Raw genomic sequence first — 21,117 nt, forward strand, 5'->3', positions numbered from 1 at the left:
GGATTTTATTTATGTATACTTTAGTCAAAAAGAGAAAGGTGTATCAGACGAGTTTTACAATCCATGAGACTCTTGTTACATAACATTAAATTAATACAAGTATTTTATTTTTGCTTTGGAATAAAAGCCCTTTTTAGACATACATTATACAGATATATCATGTACGAAATACGTCAGTTTAAAAGGAATTGGTAATCAAGCAACACGTAACTTTTAATGAATCAAAGGTGTGTCTGCTGCTTGGCTTTTTATTGTGGACTCCAACTGAAATTAACAGTATTTAAAAAAAAATAGAGAACTGCCTCAAAAAGCAAGGAGAAGAAGGTCCTAAAACATTCACTCAACCTTTTAAGACATTCGTGATTTCGGCCAAAACACTGTAAAAGTGAAATTAACAAATATAATTTGCAGAAATTTGCTACTTTTTACTTTGTTCTTGTTGATTGGAAATGTTTAGAATAGTTACATTGCCTTTTTGATCGTTATTGTATTTTATTCCACTCGTATCTGTTTTAATTTGTGGGGTGTCTGAGGTAGATCCGTATGTACTTATGTATTCTTTTTCTGGCGTTTTTATCTGGGTATACGCTGACTTGGCCCATTCTTGTTCTTTTCCAGATCCAAATACAGCAAAACATACCACAGCAAACAAATGTATTGATCCTGTAATTACCAATATCCGTGTCCAAGACTCTGCATTCTTAAAGGAAAAAAGTACACTAACTTCAAACAACTTTAAGCTTATACTTAAATTTCTCTCTCTCTCCCCCCCCCCCCCCAAAAAAAAAATACAACAAAACAAAACAAAATAAAACAAAATTCGATGGAAGCCGCGTCGGTGCAGACATTTGCCCCTTTGTAGAATTTTCATGCTGATTAAATTTAATAAAATATTTCCCATCCCCTTTGAAAAATATGTACATATTACGGTTGTTGTGCTATGTTAATTTTTAAAATTCTTTGGTGGTGATGTAATTTTTTTTAATTCATTTTTACCGCCCAGTAAATTCAAAATTTACAAAATGGTAAACGCACTCCGAGAAAACTAAATTGTAATGAATGCATCTGAGGCAAAATAGATTTCTTTTATTAAATTTTGCTTGTTATATACACGTATCAGGTCTTTATTTGGGGAAGGGGGTACATGTAGTTCTCATTAGATATGCACGCGGTCTTTTCCCAGAAAGAAATGTAGATTTCGTGTGTAACAGTAGAGAACACTAGATGAAATCCCGTGCAAGCGCGGGGAATTGAATCTATACTACTACCGACAGAAAATATTTTGTAGTTTCTACTGACAGCCTACAAGCTTATAGCAGGAAGAAATACTTTGTTCAAAATCTCGCTTGAAGTAAATGCACGTCTCCACCCCCACCCCACCCCACCCCCCTTTGTAAAAACTTGAAAATTAACAATTTCATTAATTGACGTTTATTGTGAAACCTGTTATACTATGTTATGGATATTGTACTTCAGATATTCTTATTTCATTTCCGTCAAGTATAAAAGCACTGAATCTGCACATTTTACTGGTAAATTGATTTGGAGGGGGGGGGGTGTTAAAATTCACAGGTACTTGGGTCTTGGTTTATAAATATGTTTATACATTACTGATATTTAGATAATGTACTATACTTTTTTTTACATATCAATAAGGTACGTACATATTTATAAACCAAGACTCAAGTACCTGTGTAAAATTAGCTTTTAACGCCCTATAAATAGGCCGAGTATTTGATACAAAAGACTGTTTTCAAAAAAAAAAAAAAAATTAAAAAAAAATGAAATGTATTGATTAAAGCACACAATTTTACATCTTTAATTGTTTTTGTACAATACTTTATTCAATAATTTTCTCTTTACATGTAAGCAAGTTTATTACGAAGTACAAATTGTACTTCGGGTTCGTTGCCACGACGCTCTCAGTAAGGAATATATACAAATTTTACCGATAAATTTATTAGGAAAACCTACTACATATATGTATATATATGTAATGGTCTTTCGATATATAAATATATTCACAACTTATAGTGTTATCAATGATTTACCATTATTTCAATGACCATTCACACAAAAGCTTTTTTCAGCTATAAGCGCCTCGGTTTTTTTTTAACATCGGACTCGATGCTATATGATGTTCTAGAAGCTTCCGTCAATATTAAGATCGGTGAATGACGAAAATAATTTGCACATTTCCCTTTTTAATCGGTTATCACAACTTATTTCTTTTATATAATTTAAATCAAGTTTTGATTGAATAATTCAGTGATGACGTTTTATGAAATAAATAAACGATTGCTTGTTGTCAGTTTCATTAAAAATTGCCAGTAACTTAGATCCGCCAACCGGAAACGCCACCGTACTCACGTTTTTGCTATTTCATGGCTGTTTATAGAAAATAAAAGTAGACTTTTAATTTAATGTACGATTCTTACTATGCAAGTGAAATCTAAATATAGTTTACGGACATCATCTTGTATCTAGTGTATTGTTAGAGGAGTAAGTAAGAACTCTGGTGCACCCGTTTCGGAGTTTATTTGCAAAATTTATTAATTTATAAGTATAGATAATTAAAATATCAAACTTTAAAATATCAAGGTAAAATTTACGACCTCTCTTTGATTAACTTACAAAAATGCGGAAACTTGTCAGTTGCCATATACACCGTACCTTTTGTCTGAGGGCTCCAGCCATGGCTGTACTTATGGTAGCACCTAACAAACCTAGTCTCACTAGCCCCACCAGAACACTGGAATATTGAGGTGCCAAGTCTACTGGATTTACCTGATAACCTAAGAGTCAAATAGTGCCATTTTTTAGATTGGTTATTTAAGAATTAAATAAAACGACTCTGCTTAATATCAGAAATTTTCACTACACCTTAAATTCTCGTGAGCGTTATTTGGTATATATGCGCGATGAAAATTTTCATAAATTTTGATTATTGTTGATTATAATCCTTTATAATGCGCGAGAATAAAATTTCTCTATCAGATAGGCTCGCAAAATTACGCGAATATATTTTTCTTGCGAATAAAAAATGATATATAATAAGTACCGGTGCGCTTCCTTTACCTGCAGTTCCAAGGCCCGCCAGTCCTTCCCCTATTATTAATAGGAAACTCGCTACAGCATAACTTCTGACAAAACCCAAAACTAAGATGACGACAGCCTCAGATCCAAACCCTTAAAAATGCAAATTAAGTCTTCGAAAAAATAAAACGAAAGATTCTTGATAATGTAGCATTTATTAAATCAGCACAATAATTTATATAGATTCATTGCTTACCTACCGATTGAAATTGCCAATTTTCGACCAAAAGTGACTGATATTTTTCCTCTTTTGATTAATTTGTCGAAAAAGATCCCACTAGATATCATAGAAACGGCCATCAGAATTGGAGGAAAACCTGTTAGGAATCCAATCTGAGAGAAAGATAAAATTGAAACTTGCTTCTTTCACTAATTAACAATTTTCATTTGCCAATGAGTACATGACTAATTGTAATTGTCGTGTATTCATCATTTGAATTTCTAATAATTCAAAAATTAGTAAACGGTATTTGGAAAAACAGTTACATTAGGAACACATAGAATTTGCATTTTGCTTTTAAACTACTGTCGTATGCCTTTATTTTATATTGTTTTACCGATGCCACGTTGAGTCCAAAGACATCAGCGAAGTACTGAGGTATTTCAGTCATCATTGTAGCAAGAACCCAAGACCGTGTAAAATTAAGGAGGAATAATACCCAAACAGGAGGGGATGTGAAGATTCGTGTCCAAGGAACGTTTTTAGCCTTTATTAAAGATAAGATTGTCCAAATTAAGTTTTTTTGATTCATTTCTAAAGTAAGTCGCCACATTTTTTCATTTTGATTTAAAAATAATCTCACCACAGCTGCAGATGCAACTTGAATATGAGAACCTTCTTCCTCGAAAATGCAACTTTCTTTTTTGTCTAAAGAGGGATGAAGTGTTGGACTGTCGTAAATTGTACAGAGCCAAAACAGTGACCACGTGATGCTTAAACTACCTGTAAAACTTTCAAAATGATATGATTTCTATGTATCCGTCCGTCTGTTCGTCCAGTTGCGAGAACTAAGTATGGTAATTTTCGTATCTTTTACACGTAATAAAACGGAAGAAGTATATTGCAGGACTATTCTGAGTTTCTGACTCTGGTAATCAATATACAAGTTCCTTTGGATGGAACGTCAAATTAACATATATATATAAATATTTGCACCTATTTTCAAATATTTGTACCTATCTTCGAATGATTTGAAGAGAAGTACAATTCAATTAAAGTAAATGTAGATCTAAATGAATTAAAATTATTCCTGTTTTAAATAATTGAACCTAGGTTCCAATGAATTACATCTGTATGTTTTTTTAATTCAGTTACTGAAAGGATCAATTCAATTATACTTAAGTTTAAATCATTTGATAATAGGTACAATTGATTTAAAGATAGATACAATAAAAAAATCACCACATTTGACTTGAAGCTAGGTACAAATAAATAATACTAAGGTTCAATTCAATTGCAACTAATTTTAAATCAATTACACCTATTTTTAAATCTTCTTATTTGTACCTATCTCCAATTCTATTAAATCTATCTTCAAGAAGAACAATAATTCAAACATAGGTACAAATATTTGAAGGTAGGTATAAATCAAGTACATGTATTTCTATCTTTCTTTAAATAATTGAACCTATCTCCAAATGAATTGAAAAAAAAAGTTATAATTGAATTAAAACTAGGTCAAATTGAAAAGATAGTTGTAAATAATTATGCCTATCCTTAAATAATTGAACCTATAAGTTCAAATGAATTTTACTTATCTTTAATTCATTCATACCTATCTTGAAAATTAAAGATAGGTTCAATTGAATTATACCTATTTTCTTAATCATTTGAAGATAAGTACAACTGATTTGAAGATAGGTACATTTCAATGAAAGATACGTACAAGATGAAAGATGTAAGCCAAGGATTTTAAGATAGGTACAGTCAATTTATTTATGCTTAGGTTCAATTCAATTGCACCTATCTTTAAATCATTTATACCCATCTTTAATTCTTAGATTTGTACCTATCTTCAATTCAACTATACCTATCTTCAAATCAAACGTGTCCATCTCCAAATGAATTAGAGATAGGCATAACTGAACAGAATCTTCAATTCATATGGAGCTGGATACAACTGATTTAAAGAAAAGTACAAATATTGAAAATATATTTGACATATTTGTAGATTTGGCTTACATATATTTGTAACCCACCATTGAACAAATGGGTAAAATATATATAAAATTATGAACATACAAATTACAGCGAACTTCAGATAAAGTATCCAATGCATAATCCACAAAAATTTCACTGAGCAAGAAATTATTACCGTAAATAAAGAATCCAGCATTCCAGCTGACGTAACACGTTGTGGCACCGGTTATCATAGAAGCTACTGTGATACTTAAGTAGATACCTGTAAGTATACTTCTCAGTTTTTATAATAGATCAATTCTATGTCACTTCCACGTAAAAAAGTCTATTTTTACAGAAAAATCTTCTGCACCTGAGTATGAGAATCCCACAATTCTAGTTCGTTCCGACTTTGGAGCCCAAGCGGACATCACAGAACTCATGGAAGGAAGACAAACACCCTTCAGATACAATAAAAGGATAAGATATTGAGACGTTATTAATATTTAGCTTCTTTGTTTATCAATAGGAAATAAATACCTCTACAAGGCCTTGTATAAATCTGGTTACAAACACTACGACTGGACTATACTTCATTAAAAATGCTAAAACCCAGAAACAGCCTCCGCTGATAAATATTGCACCACCAAACAGTCTACAGCATAAATAACGTTATCATATTGCATTGCAAAGTCAGTAACGGATATATCAAATCTTTTCCTTTTATTTCATTGGTCAAAATTAAAGTCGAAATTCTAAAATACGAATAAAAGACATTAATGACATTATGAAATGATTTAATAAATTTCAAATTATTCAGAAGATTTTATTTAATTGAAAAATAATTTACATACAAACTGAATAATAATAATGATAATATAAATAATAATAATAATGAGAAATTTAAAGTACCCTGAATTATAACTGTGACATAATGTGTAATTTACATACATGTAAATATGATATGAAAACACATTTTTGTGTTTAAATTTAAGTAGAACACTGTGCTTTAACAATTACTCTGTTAGATATTAAGAATATAAAGGAAATGAGGCTTTTGCCGAAAATGCTAGAAACACTTCCCCTCTGTTTTTATTTATTTATTTATTTATTTTTTTATTCGTTTTTAACCTAAAATTCTTCGTTGTCTGTGTTGTTGGTGTCATCGTCGTCGTTGTTATCATAGACTTTTCATATTTGCATTTTCCTTTCTAGAATCACAGGGCTATTTCAACTAAACTTACCACAAAGAATCCTTTGATAAAGAGGTTTCAAGTATCTTTTTTGAAGAGCGGCGCTTACTTGAAAGGGGAGATGATTGCGGAAAAGTGCATGAAAATTTGTTGGTGTCAGTTAAAATTATTCTCAAGAATTACTGGACAAGAAAAGTCAAAACTTTTTTTTCTTTTTTACGTGAGGGGGGGGGGGGGAATTTAAAAATCTTCTGTAGAACAGTAGGATTATAATCAATAATTATATACAAACATCCACAATTCAGATTCAGTTTTGGTTAAAATCTTTTTTCCTGGGGTTAGGATGGGACAACAATATGGGATCAATGTTATACATAGGATTATATGGGAAAATCTTTTCAAGATTGGCAGGGTCAGAAATAGTTATATAACTCAGGTAGTGCAGATTGAAGTTTTATCAAATTGTGGCTATCGAGGGTAGGTTAGACCAAAAGAAGGAATCAAATGTTTACATAAGATGCATGTGTATAAGAAATCAATAAGAAATCTTTCTTGAGTAGCAAGACCACACTAAGTCATATTAATTTGCAAATATCCCCATGTTGTGTTGATATTTTTTTCCCCAAATTATTGATCCTGAAACTAGGGTTGGAATTGGATATCAAATTTGACATAATGCATGAATGTAATAAATCTATCAAAATTATTCTTTTCACAACACCAAGACCATCATGCTGATATTGAAGCATACTCATGTTGTGTGGATTAAAGATCATCTATGTCAAGACCCCCTGGGGCTAGAGTGTGGCGGCAGTATGTGGTAAAAATTTTCATTTGAATGAAGAGAGAAAAAGAGGTATGAAGAATAGCAGGGCCATTTTAGTTTACTCAGCTGAGCGATGTCTTTTTTTTTGTTTCGTTTATATTAGGGAACGAACGATGAAATGAGTTCCAGAACTTTATTTTTTTAAAACATTTTCAGTGAACGGAATAATGACCAGTAGAAAAAGCAAATGCATAAATAAAGCAATTTATTTTACTTTTAAAGGTATCATTGTCAATGAAGTTTTATTACCAGGCTATACGGAAATGTAATGTCACAAAATTTACCTTCATAAATACTCTTTGATCTGGTGTACTCGTGTATAAAAAATCATTAATGTGACATCATTAATGACAAATATATGACGTAATATACCAAAACACTTTAAATTAGATATTGTCGAAAATGATGACGTTTGGCGATACTGTGGAACACCAAATTATTAAGGAGTACTGTGTTGAGAGGGATATGACTCCTATCCATGCGATAAAAGACGATGGAACAACAGAAATATAAATCTTGGACACAGGTTTATCTCTAGTTGAAGAGGTTTGAGGATGGCTTGACTGGTAATCCGATAGAAGAGGCGTTTTGTAGACCAACAAAAAATGAAGACAAACTGAAAGTCAGGAGCTGGACGTCATAGGCCTAAGTGAAGTTCGCCGTTAAACAATGCTAACTGTTAGGTTTATTATCGGAATTGAGGAATTGTCTATATTAAAAGAATTAATTCCACAATCTTTTGGTAACACTAGTATTTGAGATGTATAACTTATATATGTAGTAAATAAAAGAAAATTAAATACATTGCCGAATTTATGCTAAAACGAATTTTATCAGAAACACTTTTCCAGAACAGATTCACAAACGCCACGAGCTACGTTTTGACGTCGTCAGTGTTGCACCGACAACCGATTTGTAAGATTCGTTTCTACCTGAGAGAAAAATGTTATTTATGGATATATTTCATTGACATTTTTAGGCATTATTAAAAAAATGTTGATTATGATGTATGCCAATTTTTAGCTTTATAGTATTAGTGAAACAAAAGATATTGAAAATGTTCGCGTATTTCTGGGACAACCTTTGTATAATGACCTCATTTGCAAAAACAACATATTGTTTTGTCGTATTATGACTGGCATGATTCCCACCAACTGTTCGTTATCTTACCCTTTTACATCAGACTCTCAGAGAAGAAAAATAAATAATGAACCTGAAAACTTTGTCATAAAGTTCACTCGTGAATCTTGTAACCTTATATAGCTTTGTTGTTAAACAAACCAGCAAAATTTAGCGATATTATAAAAGATGGCCTCAGAATTTTAAAGCATTTATAACTAATTTTGTAATCTTTACAGCTTCATTATGTTACATAATTTGAGGGGGAAAACGACAGGACAGATCGAATACACCAAATCAGGCTTCAATTTAGATAATGATTTTAACCTTTAAGCATATACTATAGTAGGTCAAAATTTCGTTTAAAGACATCTGCACAGACAATATAATTACAATGTACTTCAATGTAATCACTCGTAATTTGGTATGAAAACTTGATAGGTCATTATTTCAGTTGACATAATTTCAGCGGCAAAGCAAGTATAGCTTTTAGGATTGACATTTTATTCGGAATATCTTTAAAGATTGAGAAATGTTAAGCACTATCTTGATCTACATTAGATTTTTAGTAAAATTTTAGTCGATAGTCGGTATGATCGAACGATAGTCGAGTACTCGAATATTAATTGACATCCCTACTAATCTTATATTGTAAAAATGTAGTGGTTTTGAACATAAGAATTATCTTTATTATGACTATAGACTGAACAAAACAAGCATCACTGACAGAGAGATGACTTACTTTGTTGGAGAGAATCGGGCAGCTAGGATTCCTCCTGGTAGCTGGGAGATGACTTGTCCCATAAAATAGGCGGTATTAAAGTACTGGGAAATGGCTACACTCCAATCTAATTGGAGGTCAAACGCTGTTCCATTGATGGTGCACTGAAAATTCGAATTTAATAGTTTTTTAATTTGCATGCTACAGTTTATTCGAAATAGATTCATACAATATAAAAGACCATAGCCTCATGCATATTATTTTCAAGAGTTTTACTAATAATTGCAAAATGGAACCCTGCCGAAAGAAGTGTTTTACCAACTGACACATGTTCTTAGAGAATCAAAACGCTCCTAATATGAATTATAGTGACCAATGTAACTGTATTGAGAAATCGATTTAACTACATGTAGCTGTGGAAAACAATCAACAGTTTCTCACCTCTTTAAATAATGTTGCCTTATTATTGTCGTTGTCTTTTATGACGTAGATCATTATTATGGTGATAACAGTCCTATATCCATAGATGATTAGGAAACCCAGAAAAGACAGGAGGGAAACGGTGATTCTTTTTGGACATCCCATGGTACAATTTAATTCTCGCTTTAAAAAGTTAAAGTATAAAAAATCAGCAAAAGAATGCACATGACATTGACATATGGATAAGCGTTTGCTTGCTCACCCCCCGCCACCCCCACCCCCTCCCCTTTAGCATCCCTACGAGAAATTTTCACTCATATTGGGACGCCATCATGTGCATTAAGAAGGCTGAAATATTGATCTGTACTCGGTACTTATTCGAAATAAATTTATACAATATAAAAGACTATATTTCTTTGCATTTATATATAATTAATTTTAGAATTAAGAACTAATACATGCAGTAAGTCCGTAGGCTATCATTCTATGGATTTGAATCGCTATAATTTAATTGAGTATTACTTTTCCTCTTGGGATTCGAAGAAAACTTTTTAAGAATATAAGTTATATAACTATACATACCTGAAAGCTCTGTAACAAAGTTGTATATTATCCCTGTCTGGAAACTCCCATTATACAATTGTATATATCGTACACTGGATGAATGTGTCTGTGGGTGGGTGCCGTGTGTACGCAGTAGCACACTAACCTCTGGTACAGAGAAAGGAATCCGGATATTGAGCCGAGATATAGGATGTGGGGCGTATAATATATTATTTAGATTACAATAAACTAGTGTATCTTATTTTAAATGTGTTTATTTGATATTAACCATAATAGTACTTTGACATCCTGAAAAACTTGATGTTAACAAGTTAATTTTGAAAAGCATTACTGGTTGGGTTTTGATACTAATAAACCCTGGCATCTAGAGAAAAACAATGTTTAGATATAATGAAATATATGGAGATAACGAACAGTATTCAAGCTCAAAAGTCCATTAAACAATACAAATTTCGGAGAAAAGCAAACACAGACCTCTAAAACATCAGAGGTGGGACCAGGTGCCATGGAAGAGTGAGTATCCCCTGCCGACCGATCACAACCGCCATGTGCTCCTTGTCATGATCGGGAAGCTTCGAAAAGAATATCGTGCTTGAAACAAAGGTGTCAAAAGAATTTGATATAGCCTTTTTTCTGTTTACTTTGTTATGCATTGTGTGCAAAAGAGGCCCATCCTAATCGATCCTTAAAAGATTTTCTGCTCCTGTCTTATCAGTGAAAAAAATTGACATTATGCGCAACACAATGCAGATTAAGAGTTTTGTCTCTACATTATCGTTTAACCGTTTATCTGAACCACCTCTTTTCAAGTAAAGGTAAACCGTATCTTCCTAAATTGAGTACTGTATTCTAGATTTTTCAATACATGAGCTCATTAGAGTTTGAGATTTACATCAGTGAGAACAGTCGATTTCGTGAAGTTTGCGTAGCCATTACATGTCATATGTACCATGAGTCCATGACTAGTGATGTTACGATAATTATCGCCGACTTTTCGCGCGAAAACGGAGTTCTTGGAACCGGGTTTGTGTAGAAAAACGCCATTTTCGACCCTCAGTAGGACCATAGAGTAAAAATGAATATTCTGATTCCTTAGTTCTGTTTAAATGTTGAATACTACTATATTAGATGGGAATAAACACAATTTAATTAAAAATATCAACTTTTTCCTGTTCTAAATTTTGTATTTACCCCATTCGGTAAATTCAAAATTTAGTTCATGACATAGACAGGCATCAAAAATCATAATTCAAAAGATGTTTTGGCTACTGCGTAAAATGTGTAGAAATTAGAGGGAATAGATATTGTGACGGATGGACCAGGATAACAATAATATATCCGAACATTCTGTAGAAAGTGCGAGAATAAGTTTTATCAAGCAAAACTAGTCATATTAATTTGCAAGCATCCTTTTTAAAGTAAAGACTATAGTTCGTTCAAATGGTGGTCTCTCTGGGCTAGGGTGGAAGCAACAGCAATAGGTACAGTTTCAGGTACAGTTTTTCAAAACTCTTTTTAAGAACAACAGGCAAAAAATAATCAGATTATATCAGCATTCTTGGTATTATGGTGGCATATTTCTGCCACCACTTGTCAGAAGCTGTTTGTATTGACTTGTCAGATATTTACGTCAATTTGTCAGATAACTACAGTGTATGTCGACTTGTCAGATAAAAATCATTACGACCAGGAATTCGGTATCTTGTTATTACAGCAAGTTAAAGCCACGAACTGAAATCTACTTGCCATCATAATATCTGACAAGTCGATATGATTTTCTGACAAGTCGACATACTTTTCTGACAAATCGACATCATTATCTGACAAGTCGACATAATTTTCCGACAAGTTGACTTGTCAGGTGTAATGTCGACTTTTCAGAAAATTATGTTGACTTGTCCGATAATATATCGACTTGTCAGATCTTTATGTTGACTTGTCAGGTACTTTTGTCGACTTGTTAGAAAAATGTGTTGCCAACTGATGGCCTTAATTGGTCATGGACACATTTTCATGTTGAATTTTCAAATACGTGAATGAGTGACGAATTAACAAAAAGATCTGACAAGTCGACATAATATCTGACAAGTCGACATTATTTTCTGACAAGAGAGGGACAGAAATATGCCACCATATAATATGGATTCAATTTTCTTGAAACCATTGCCCCCCCCCCCCCCCCCATCGGGCAATAACAATTATTTCTGATAACAATGTCGAAAAACCTTTTCCAAGAAATCAGGGCAAGCTGTATAGATATGTCATGAATAGCATTCATAGATTTGAAAGTAATGCATAAAACATATGCCTCTCTACCGTTTGATTAATTCTGGGAACGTCCAAATAACATTAACGTATTTTAAAAAAGAGGAAGAAGACTAGAGAACTCTGTCAAAAAACAATGAAATGAAAAAAGAAAAGAAAAGGGACGTCCCTAAACTCGTCAATTCGTTTGAAGGAAAATTAATTTCCGTCAAAATACTGTTAAAGCAAAAACAACAAAAAAGTACAATAGCTACTATTTACTGTTTGATTGTTGACTGGAATTGTTTAGAATAGTTACATGACCATTTTGAGATTTGCTATCGTTGCTGTATATTATTCCATTCATATCTGTTTTAATCTGTGGGGTTTCAGAGGTAGATCCATACGTGCTTATATTTTCTTTTTCTGGAATTTTAATCTCGGTATACCCTGACTTGGCCCAATCTTGCTCTCTTCCAGATCCAAATATAGCAAAACATATCACAGCAAACAAATGTATGGATCCTGTAATTACTAATATCCGCCTCCAAGACTCCATATTCTTAAAGGAAAAAACATATAATATATACATATTAACTTAAACTTATTTCAATTTTTATTTTTTATGAAAAATTAAATTTCTATATATTTCTATAAATATGGAATCTATATGCAAGGCCCAGACACTCTTCATCCTCTTTAGAATTTTCTTTCTATTTAAATTTAACCCCCAAACCACCCACAAACATATGCACATTTTGTTTCCCTTGAAAAATCATGAACAAATGTAATTGCTGTGGCATGTAAATTTTGAATTTCTTTGGTGGTGATGTAAATTTTGCAACCACCCAGTACATTCTAAGTTTATTAATAATCATAGGTGAATAGAAAGGGGGAATAACTTCTATCAGTTGAGTACAAATTTCACTGCAAGATCAATAGAGTCCTGTCCAATACCAGACCTTTTGACCCACTGGTCCAGAATTTCACAAATCTGATAAAAATACTCTTGCTCATTACAACTTTGTACTCTATTTCCCTTCTAAGTGCCAAGTAGCACAGAAAAGGCTTTTCAAAAATTAATGCATTTTTACTATATAATCAATAGAGCATCGCCCTAATACCAAATTTCCCTAATACCAAATCTCCATACCCAACGGCCATGGATTTCACAATTTTAGAAGAGGCAACCATGCTCATTATACTAAGTTACTATGCACAAAGTTTTTTCTGCTTTTCAAAGTTTTTCTGCACAGGGTAAGAGAAGAGGACTTTAAAAGAATTGATGCATTTTTTACTATATGATCAATAGATCCCTAACGCAAGAACCTCTCACCCTGGGGCCATGAAATTCCCTAATTTGATAAAGGACTAATTGCTTGTTATAATCATGCCAACAGTTTGATTAATTGATTTCCAGGAGTAAAGAAGATTTTTGAAAATTGCATTAATTTTGATGGTTTTGGCCCCACCCCTTAGGCCCCTAGGAGGGGGGGCAGGGACAATGAAATTCACATTTTGTTCCCTTTTCCCCATAGATGCTCTATACTAAAATCGGTTGAAATTGGTTAAAGGGTTCCAGAGAAGAAGCTGAAAATGTTCAAAAGTTTACAACCAACAAACGACGATTACGACTTCAAACGAAAACAGATACCAATTTTATTATTAAATTATAATCTGTCTGTAACAGAAAAGATATTATAATATCAGAGTAACATTCAATTTTTTGTCTTCTTATTGATAAATTTACAGAAATGCCGTCATTGGAAATATTGCAAAATAGTCTTATTAAGCGTACCTTTTGCCTGAGGGCTCCAGCCATCGCTGTACTTATGGTAGCACCTAACAAACCCAGTCTCACTAGCCCCACCAGAACACTGGAATATTGAGGTGCTAAGTCTACTGGATTTACTTTATAACCTAAGTATTAATATGTTATTTTTAAATGGCCAATTTAATAATGAAAAAAATAGTACATTTCTGTATTATAAGTACCAATGATCTACATGTAAATGTATATCTGAAAACATATATATATATATATATATATATATATATATATATATATATATATATATATATATATATATATATATATATATATATATATATATATATATATATACAAAGTAAAATATTTTTATGACAAAAGAATAAGTAAATTTAATCACAATTTTTTAAATAATACGTTGCGTTCTAACATTTTTCTTTTTAAATGCAAATATAAATCATTGGCTTCTTATGTCTAATAAAATTGTTAAACATTTACTTTTTGACAGTGAAAATGTTCAAATATTATGGAAAAATCTGGGTTTAGTATTACATTTTGATGCACAATGTAATCTTAGGCTTTTATTCTGAACAGAATACCAAGATACAGTTTTTAAATACTTTTGTTTTTTCCTGGCAAGTAAGATATACAAATTTAAAATGTGTCGTAGATATCAGAACAAAACTGAAACAAATAATATGTTTCTTTCTTATGTAAAAAATAACCTTAAAAAGAATATGGATTTATTCCTTGAGTTATCAAATACACTGCACTAATATGTTTTAAAAATAAGATTGTGGCATTTGTAGAAATGTTACAATTAATATTTTGTTATTCTTGTTATGCTAAGTATCTTAACCCGGAATAGTTAGAAAAAATAAATGGGTTTGCACTATGATTAATAAAAGATTAAAAAAAAACTCTACCTGGACTTCCTATGCCCGCCATTCCTTCTCCTACAATTAATAGGAAACACGCTGCTGGATAACTTCTGACAAAACCCAAAATTAAGATAGCGACAGCCTCAGACCCAAACCCTTAAAAAAAGGAAATTTAGTCCGAACATTATTTCTAAAATAATAATAATGAATTAGCGAGAATGTAGGACATGTATATCTAAAATCAACACAACACATGGCATTCCTTACCTACCGATTGAAATTGCCAATTTTCGGCCAAATGTGACTGAAATTTTTTCTGTTTTGATTAATTTGTCAAAAAGGATCCCACTAAATATTATAGAAACAACCATCAGGACTGGAGGAAAAGCTGTTAGGAATCCAATCTGAGAGAAAGATAAAATTGGAATTTGGAAACAAGCTGCACCAGAGATACGTAATACTTGAATCATGCTTTAAACTACTCCATTTTTGTTGTAAGCGTATTAAATAAGATATGAATAATAATATAATATGTAAAGTTTTACCGATGCCACATTGAGCCTAAAGACATCAGCGAAGTACTGAGGTATTTCGGTTACCATCGTAGCAAGAACCCAAGACCGTGTGAAATTAGCGAGGAATAATGCCCAGACAGGAGCAGATGTGAAGATTCGTGTCCAAGGAATGTTTTTAGCCTGAATTAGAGATAAGTTGTTATATATTTAAGTTTTTTTGTAGTTGTCAATATATTTTTGGATTTTAAAATCATCTCACCACAGCTGCAGATGCAACTTGAACATGAGAACCTTCTTCCTCGAAAATGCGATTCTCTTTCTCGTCTAGAGAGGGATGAAGTGTTGGACTGTCGTAAATTGTACAGAGCCAAAACAGTGACCACATGATGCCTAAACCACCTGCAAAACTATAAAAATGATGATAACTTTGTTAATCCAGCAAGGTTACCTGTCCATCCAGTCGCCTGCGTGGCGCAGTGGTTAGAGCGTTTCCACTAGAGTCGCGTAGTAAGGTGTTGATCCTTACGTCGTGGATTCGAATCCACTATATGACATGTAGACCGGTCCTTCGGTTGAGACCGTATAAACAAAGGTAGCGTATTGCAGTAGGTGCTGGCACGAAAAAAACCCTCAAGGGACATAAAACAAACAAACGTTCCATCCGTTTGTCCAAGTAGGAAAACAACTAAGTGTGGTTATCTTGCACCTTTTACACATAGGACTAAAACAGCATACTCAGAAAGCAGCACGAAGAATTCAGATTGATTGTTTATGTAAGGGATATAAGCCAAAAACTGTAAATTCTGTGAAAAAAGAACTGATTACAAAACATGATTTCCATTATGTTAAGATTTAGTTTCAGCTTTTGTATACAGTGATGACCTTTCCTATGGGCAATTGTCATCATAATGTACTCTCCAAGGTAAAGTAAAGCTATTCTTAAACAATAAAACCGGTTTCTTTTGTTCACTCATTGGACATTTTGAGGTAAGATTTTTAAAAAGGCTATAAAACTTGAGTTTCCTCAATCTTCAGTCACTTTCACTATTAATTAAGCCATATTGACGTGTCTTCCTGTGATGGTGAGAGCATTTTTTATTCTATCATAATTTAAAAGTCCAAATACTTAGATTTTACTAAGTTATATTATGGATGTGGAGAGTGAGTATGCTAGGAACCAAATTTCAGTCTAAAAAAGCGAAATCTTTTATGGATATATCTGATGAAGAAATACTGTACTTCGCGCAAGCCAATATGTAGAAATCATGAAAAGATTTTGTGATTCTAAGAATCAAAAAGTTCTTGATGATTTGATACAAAATGGGCTATCTAAAAAGACGGAAAACAGTGCAGATTTTTCTTAGACTTTTCGTAAAGTGCCTCAGAATTAAATGAAATTCATGTAAAGCATGGGAAAAAAGCCTCAAATTCTGATGTGATGTGCAGTTGTGTAAAATCACAACAAAGGGAATTAATGTGAAAAGTTAAAAAATGTTATAGAATTCCTAAAAATTCATTGTGAAAATGTGAACTGTGAATCTAAAAGTTAAAAAATGTAATTGGAATTCCATTGTGTTCATTGTGTTGGTGATGTTACATTCATTAATTTTAAAATTAAATTTTTGCTTCTGTTTGACAAATGTATTATTTTTCATAAAATGTTTTCTTTTCACCTGGCACCATCCAATAAGGTCAAAATAAATGTCTAATAAGTTTGGACAGATTTCCAAACTTATTGGACAAAATTAGGGTAACTAATTGGGGTGTTTTTAAACTTAAAATGACTTTCTATATAACAACCGAAAGTAACAAAGAATTACATAACAACCATGTTTTAATTGCTGTTTGATGCCAAGACCGGAGTATTATAGACATATTTCAGCTGAAATCCAGACCGATTATGGACAAGCTACTACAATGACTCATCAATGACTCTTCTGAGAATTTATTACTCTGGGTCTCAAGTTACAAGGTCATTTGAAACATACACAGTACAAATTTTGAACAAAAAAAAATGAAAACAAACGTCAAACATAGTATCCAATACATAGGCTACAATAATTACATTGACCTAATTAACAATAATTTTGTGTCACACTACAGAACTTTGATCTTTGCAAGGATATTAACATTCAATGATAATGGAGTCTTAATAATGTATAAATTATTACCGTAAATGAAAAGTCCGGCGTTCCAACTGACGTAACACGTGGTGGCCCCGGTTATCACAGAGGCGACTGTAGTACTTAGATAGATACCTGTAAGGGTATTTCTCATGTTATAAAATAGTTCATTAATGTTTCAATTAGTATATTAAAATTTTGATTTTACTGGAAAAAAACTTTCTACACCTGAGTAAGAGAATCCCACAATTCTAGTCCGTTCTGACTTTGGAGCCCAAGCGGAAACAACAGAACTCATGGCAGGTTGACATACACCCTTCAAATACAAAAATAAGATATTCATACAGTGATGTCTATTTATTCCTAAATATTTTTTCTATGAATAATTAGTTTCTTTATTCATTTATGGACAATAGATACCTCTACAAGGCCTTGTATAAATCTGCTCACAAACACCACGACTGGACTATACTTCATTAAAAATGCTAAAACCCAGAAACATCCTCCACTGATAAATACCGCTCCTCCGAACAGTCTACAACATAAATAACGTCCATGTATAACTTTATTATATAACATACATAACATTTATAAATTTAGTTTAATGTAATCCCCGAAAACATCTGAAAATATCCATTTTCAAGTAAGCAGAACACTGTCTTTTAACAATTAACTCTATTATCTATAGGAAATGAGATTTTTTCCGCCGAATATGCATAAACCATTGCTGTATATTTTTTTTCAAATAAGGAACAAACAATGAAATTCATTTTGAATATTTTTGTGTTGATTGAATGATAAAGAGGAAGTGCACATTTGTCAGAACCCCAGAGATAAAAAAATAGTGAACATGAAAACTTGTCAGGATAGTCAGTGCTGAACGTCAGGAAAGTTTCGCAATATTAAGAAAGATTGCCTTTTTGTTTAACATTTATATCTTATATTAGTATTATAATATTATATTTGTGGAGAATTAACGGTAGGACAGATCGTGTGAGTCAGATGTCAATCTAGATTTTATGATTATTAATGATTTTAACCTTTATGCAGATGCTTTGGTAGGTTAAAACTTCGTTTAAGATAACTGCGCAGATGATGCAATTCCTATAATGCTATAAAATATAGTTTGGAATGGAAACGTGATCATACCAGTTTACAATGATTCAGTTGAAAAGCAAGTGGAGAATCATGAAAAGTATAACAAGTATATACTCTTAGGATTGGAATTTTATTCAGAATATCTTTAAAGACTGAGAAATTTTATACCCTATCCTGATCTAGATAAAATTTTTGTTTAAAAGCAAGTTATGACGCCTTCTCATGTGCCTGTATTGTAAAAATATAATAGTGACATAAGAAACATTTCCATAATGACTTTTGAGTGAATAAATTAGCATCACTGATAGAAAGTTCTCTGACAGAGAGATGACTTACTTTGTTGGAGAGAATCGGGCAGCTAAGATTCCTCCCGGCAGTTGGGAGATGACTTGTCCTATAAAGTAGGCAGTGTTAAAGTACTGAGAAGTGGCTACACTCCAGTCTAAATGGAGGTCAAACGCTGTTCCATTGATGGTGCACTGAAAAATTCCATTTTGAAACCAGTTTCTTTTATCCCTTATGATATAAATTAGGGCCTTTTTCTCAATTGTTTCTCTGTAGGGCTACCAATTTGCATGCTACAGTTTAAAAGACATCATAGCCTCATGTATTTTAAAAGATTTATAGTAAGAACTGCACAATAAAACTCTTCTTTAAGGGAAGTGTCTTACCAAATGCTAGTATAGAAGGAGAGTCAAAATGTGCATAGAGTAATTGATATGGTCAACAATTTCTCACCTCTTTATATAATGTTGCCCTGTTATTGTCGTTGTCTTTTATGACGTAGATCATTATCATGGTGATAACAGTCCTAAATCCAAAGAGGATTAGGAAACCCAGAAAAGACAGGAGGGAAACGGTTATTCTTTTTGGACATCCCATAGTACAATCTAATTCGTGCTTCAAAGATAGTATATATAAAATTAGTTCTAAAATACCCTGGACATATGGATAAACTTTATTTATATGTTTTCTTTCTTGCTTTACGCCCCTTCGAGAATATATTTTATTTACGTAATACACCACATTATTACAATTGAAGGCTTTAAATTCTGACATTTACTCTGCACTCAGGGCCTTATCCAAAATAAATTCATACAATATAAAAACCATAGCCTTTCGGATTTATATAGAAATTAATTTTAAAATTAAGAATTTCACATAAAATCTCAGAATACTATTCTTTGGAATTGAATAGCTATAATTGTAAAATTAAATGCAAATGAGTATCATAACATTGATATATATCAAGATTATCTATATGTATTTATACATACTTGAAAGAGGATGGCTTTTCAACAAAGCTGTATATAATCCCTGTTTGGTAACTTACATTATGCCATGAATGACTTTGATAGCGTCTGTGGGAAGGTGTCGTGTGTATTGCAGTAGCACACTGACCTATGTCAGAGAGTACGGACTAAAAAACCCGGATTTTGACGAGATATAGGATGTTAAGCGGTTAAGTAATATTTTGAGTATCGTTGGACGAATATATCCTATTTTAAATCTGGTAATTATAATCGTTAATATATGTATTAATCCTAAGTGCACTTTGACAACTGAGAACACTTTGTATTGAAAAGTAAACTTTGCAAAGTATGGCCGGATGGTTGGGTGTAACTTTTTCATACTAATACATGTAATGCCTTGACATCTAGAAAAGGGTTAATTAAAAAAATGACCAAACACATATTTATCAACCTGCACTAAAAATACAGGCAATGGGAATAATTTTTTTTGTCTCAGCATATGTCTTTTGATAATGTCTAAGTACCTGCCAAATGTCTCATTGATATCTCAATTCACAAAAAAGTTATGCCCAAAAATAATGCTAAAAATGTCAGGAGTGCAACACCTTTTTGTGACATTTTGAAAATTCAATATTTTTTGAAGATCTGTGAAATTAATAATAGTTTGTGTTGGAAATAAAGACTTTCCTGATAATATTCAAAGTATTGAGCTTTAAATGTACACTGTAACAAGTTCTGCTTGACCAGAAAGGTGCAGAGTTATCTTCCCGGAAATGACACACACATTTGAACGTTAATTTGAGTGGCTATCTAAACAAAGAAAACACAACAAGCTAAGGTGATGTATCAATGAGAGTTATGACAACCCAATTCAAGGGATAACCAAAGCGAAATAGTGAAATACGTGAAAGGGCATCTTATTACTGCAATACATTAAAGGTTTGTTTTCTTTTCTTTGCATTAATTAACCACGATGAAAGATATAAATAAAGTTGACTTTGGATATCTTGAATTCGTTCATAGACTTGCAGGAGAGGAAATAATATTAAATGTCATTAAAACATCTATACTTATATCAGTATAGTTTCACTAAAACTTGAACAATTTTGTTTTTCTATCAGTGTACTTTTACTACAATCTGACTTTCTTTCCTACAGGTACTGTAGTCCAGATC

General features: G+C 32.3%; 2 protein-coding genes across 2 annotated transcripts; both read right to left on the reverse strand.

The window, feature by feature from the left end:
• Positions 1–418: 418 nt before the first annotated feature.
• Positions 419–9,672, reverse strand: LOC133178001 (vesicular glutamate transporter 3-like). The gene is made up of 11 exons (XM_061312799.1): positions 9,516–9,672; positions 9,096–9,238; positions 5,756–5,870; positions 5,589–5,676; positions 5,412–5,498; positions 3,900–4,039; positions 3,654–3,803; positions 3,297–3,429; positions 3,079–3,189; positions 2,674–2,795; positions 419–700 (listed from the first exon to the last, which is right to left on the reverse strand). Exons 1-11 carry the CDS (start codon positions 9,657–9,659, stop codon positions 419–421), a joined length of 1,515 nt encoding a protein of 504 aa, XP_061168783.1. The 5' UTR covers positions 9,660–9,672.
• Positions 9,673–12,576: 2,904 nt separating this feature from the next.
• LOC133178015 (vesicular glutamate transporter 3-like) lies at positions 12,577–19,584 on the reverse strand. The gene is made up of 11 exons (XM_061312800.1): positions 19,429–19,584; positions 19,027–19,169; positions 18,013–18,127; positions 17,821–17,908; positions 17,641–17,727; positions 15,729–15,868; positions 15,500–15,649; positions 15,226–15,358; positions 15,000–15,110; positions 14,101–14,222; positions 12,577–12,864 (listed from the first exon to the last, which is right to left on the reverse strand). The coding sequence occupies exons 1-11, from the start codon at positions 19,570–19,572 to the stop codon at positions 12,577–12,579; spliced, it is 1,521 nt and encodes a 506-aa protein (XP_061168784.1). The 5' UTR covers positions 19,573–19,584.
• Between the last annotated feature and the right edge of the window lie 1,533 nt (positions 19,585–21,117).

Source organism: Saccostrea echinata, unplaced genomic scaffold (assembly GCF_033153115.1).
Source record: "Saccostrea echinata isolate AGI-Se365-2 ecotype Australia unplaced genomic scaffold, CSIRO_AGI_Sech_v1 ptg000002l, whole genome shotgun sequence".
Classification (NCBI taxonomy): Eukaryota; Metazoa; Mollusca; class Bivalvia; order Ostreida; family Ostreidae; genus Saccostrea; species Saccostrea echinata.

Coding starts and splice junctions, on each gene's coding strand:
- LOC133178015 (XM_061312800.1), bottom strand. CDS start 19,572: ATGGGATGTCCAAAAAGAATAACCGTTTCCCTCCTGTCTTTTCTGGGT. Junction 15,869..17,640: donor CGCCGGACTTTTCATTTACG/GTAATAATTTAT, acceptor ATAGTTTTGCAG/GTGGTTTAGGCATCATGTGG. Junction 15,650..15,728: donor AAGTTGCATCTGCAGCTGTG/GTGAGATGATTT, acceptor TCTCTAATTCAG/GCTAAAAACATTCCTTGGAC.
- LOC133178001 (XM_061312799.1), bottom strand. CDS start 9,659: ATGGGATGTCCAAAAAGAATCACCGTTTCCCTCCTGTCTTTTCTGGGT. Junction 5,499..5,588: donor TGTGGGATTCTCATACTCAG/GTGCAGAAGATT, acceptor GTATACTTACAG/GTATCTACTTAAGTATCACA. Junction 3,430..3,653: donor TTGGACTCAACGTGGCATCG/GTAAAACAATAT, acceptor TCTTTCTCTCAG/ATTGGATTCCTAACAGGTTT.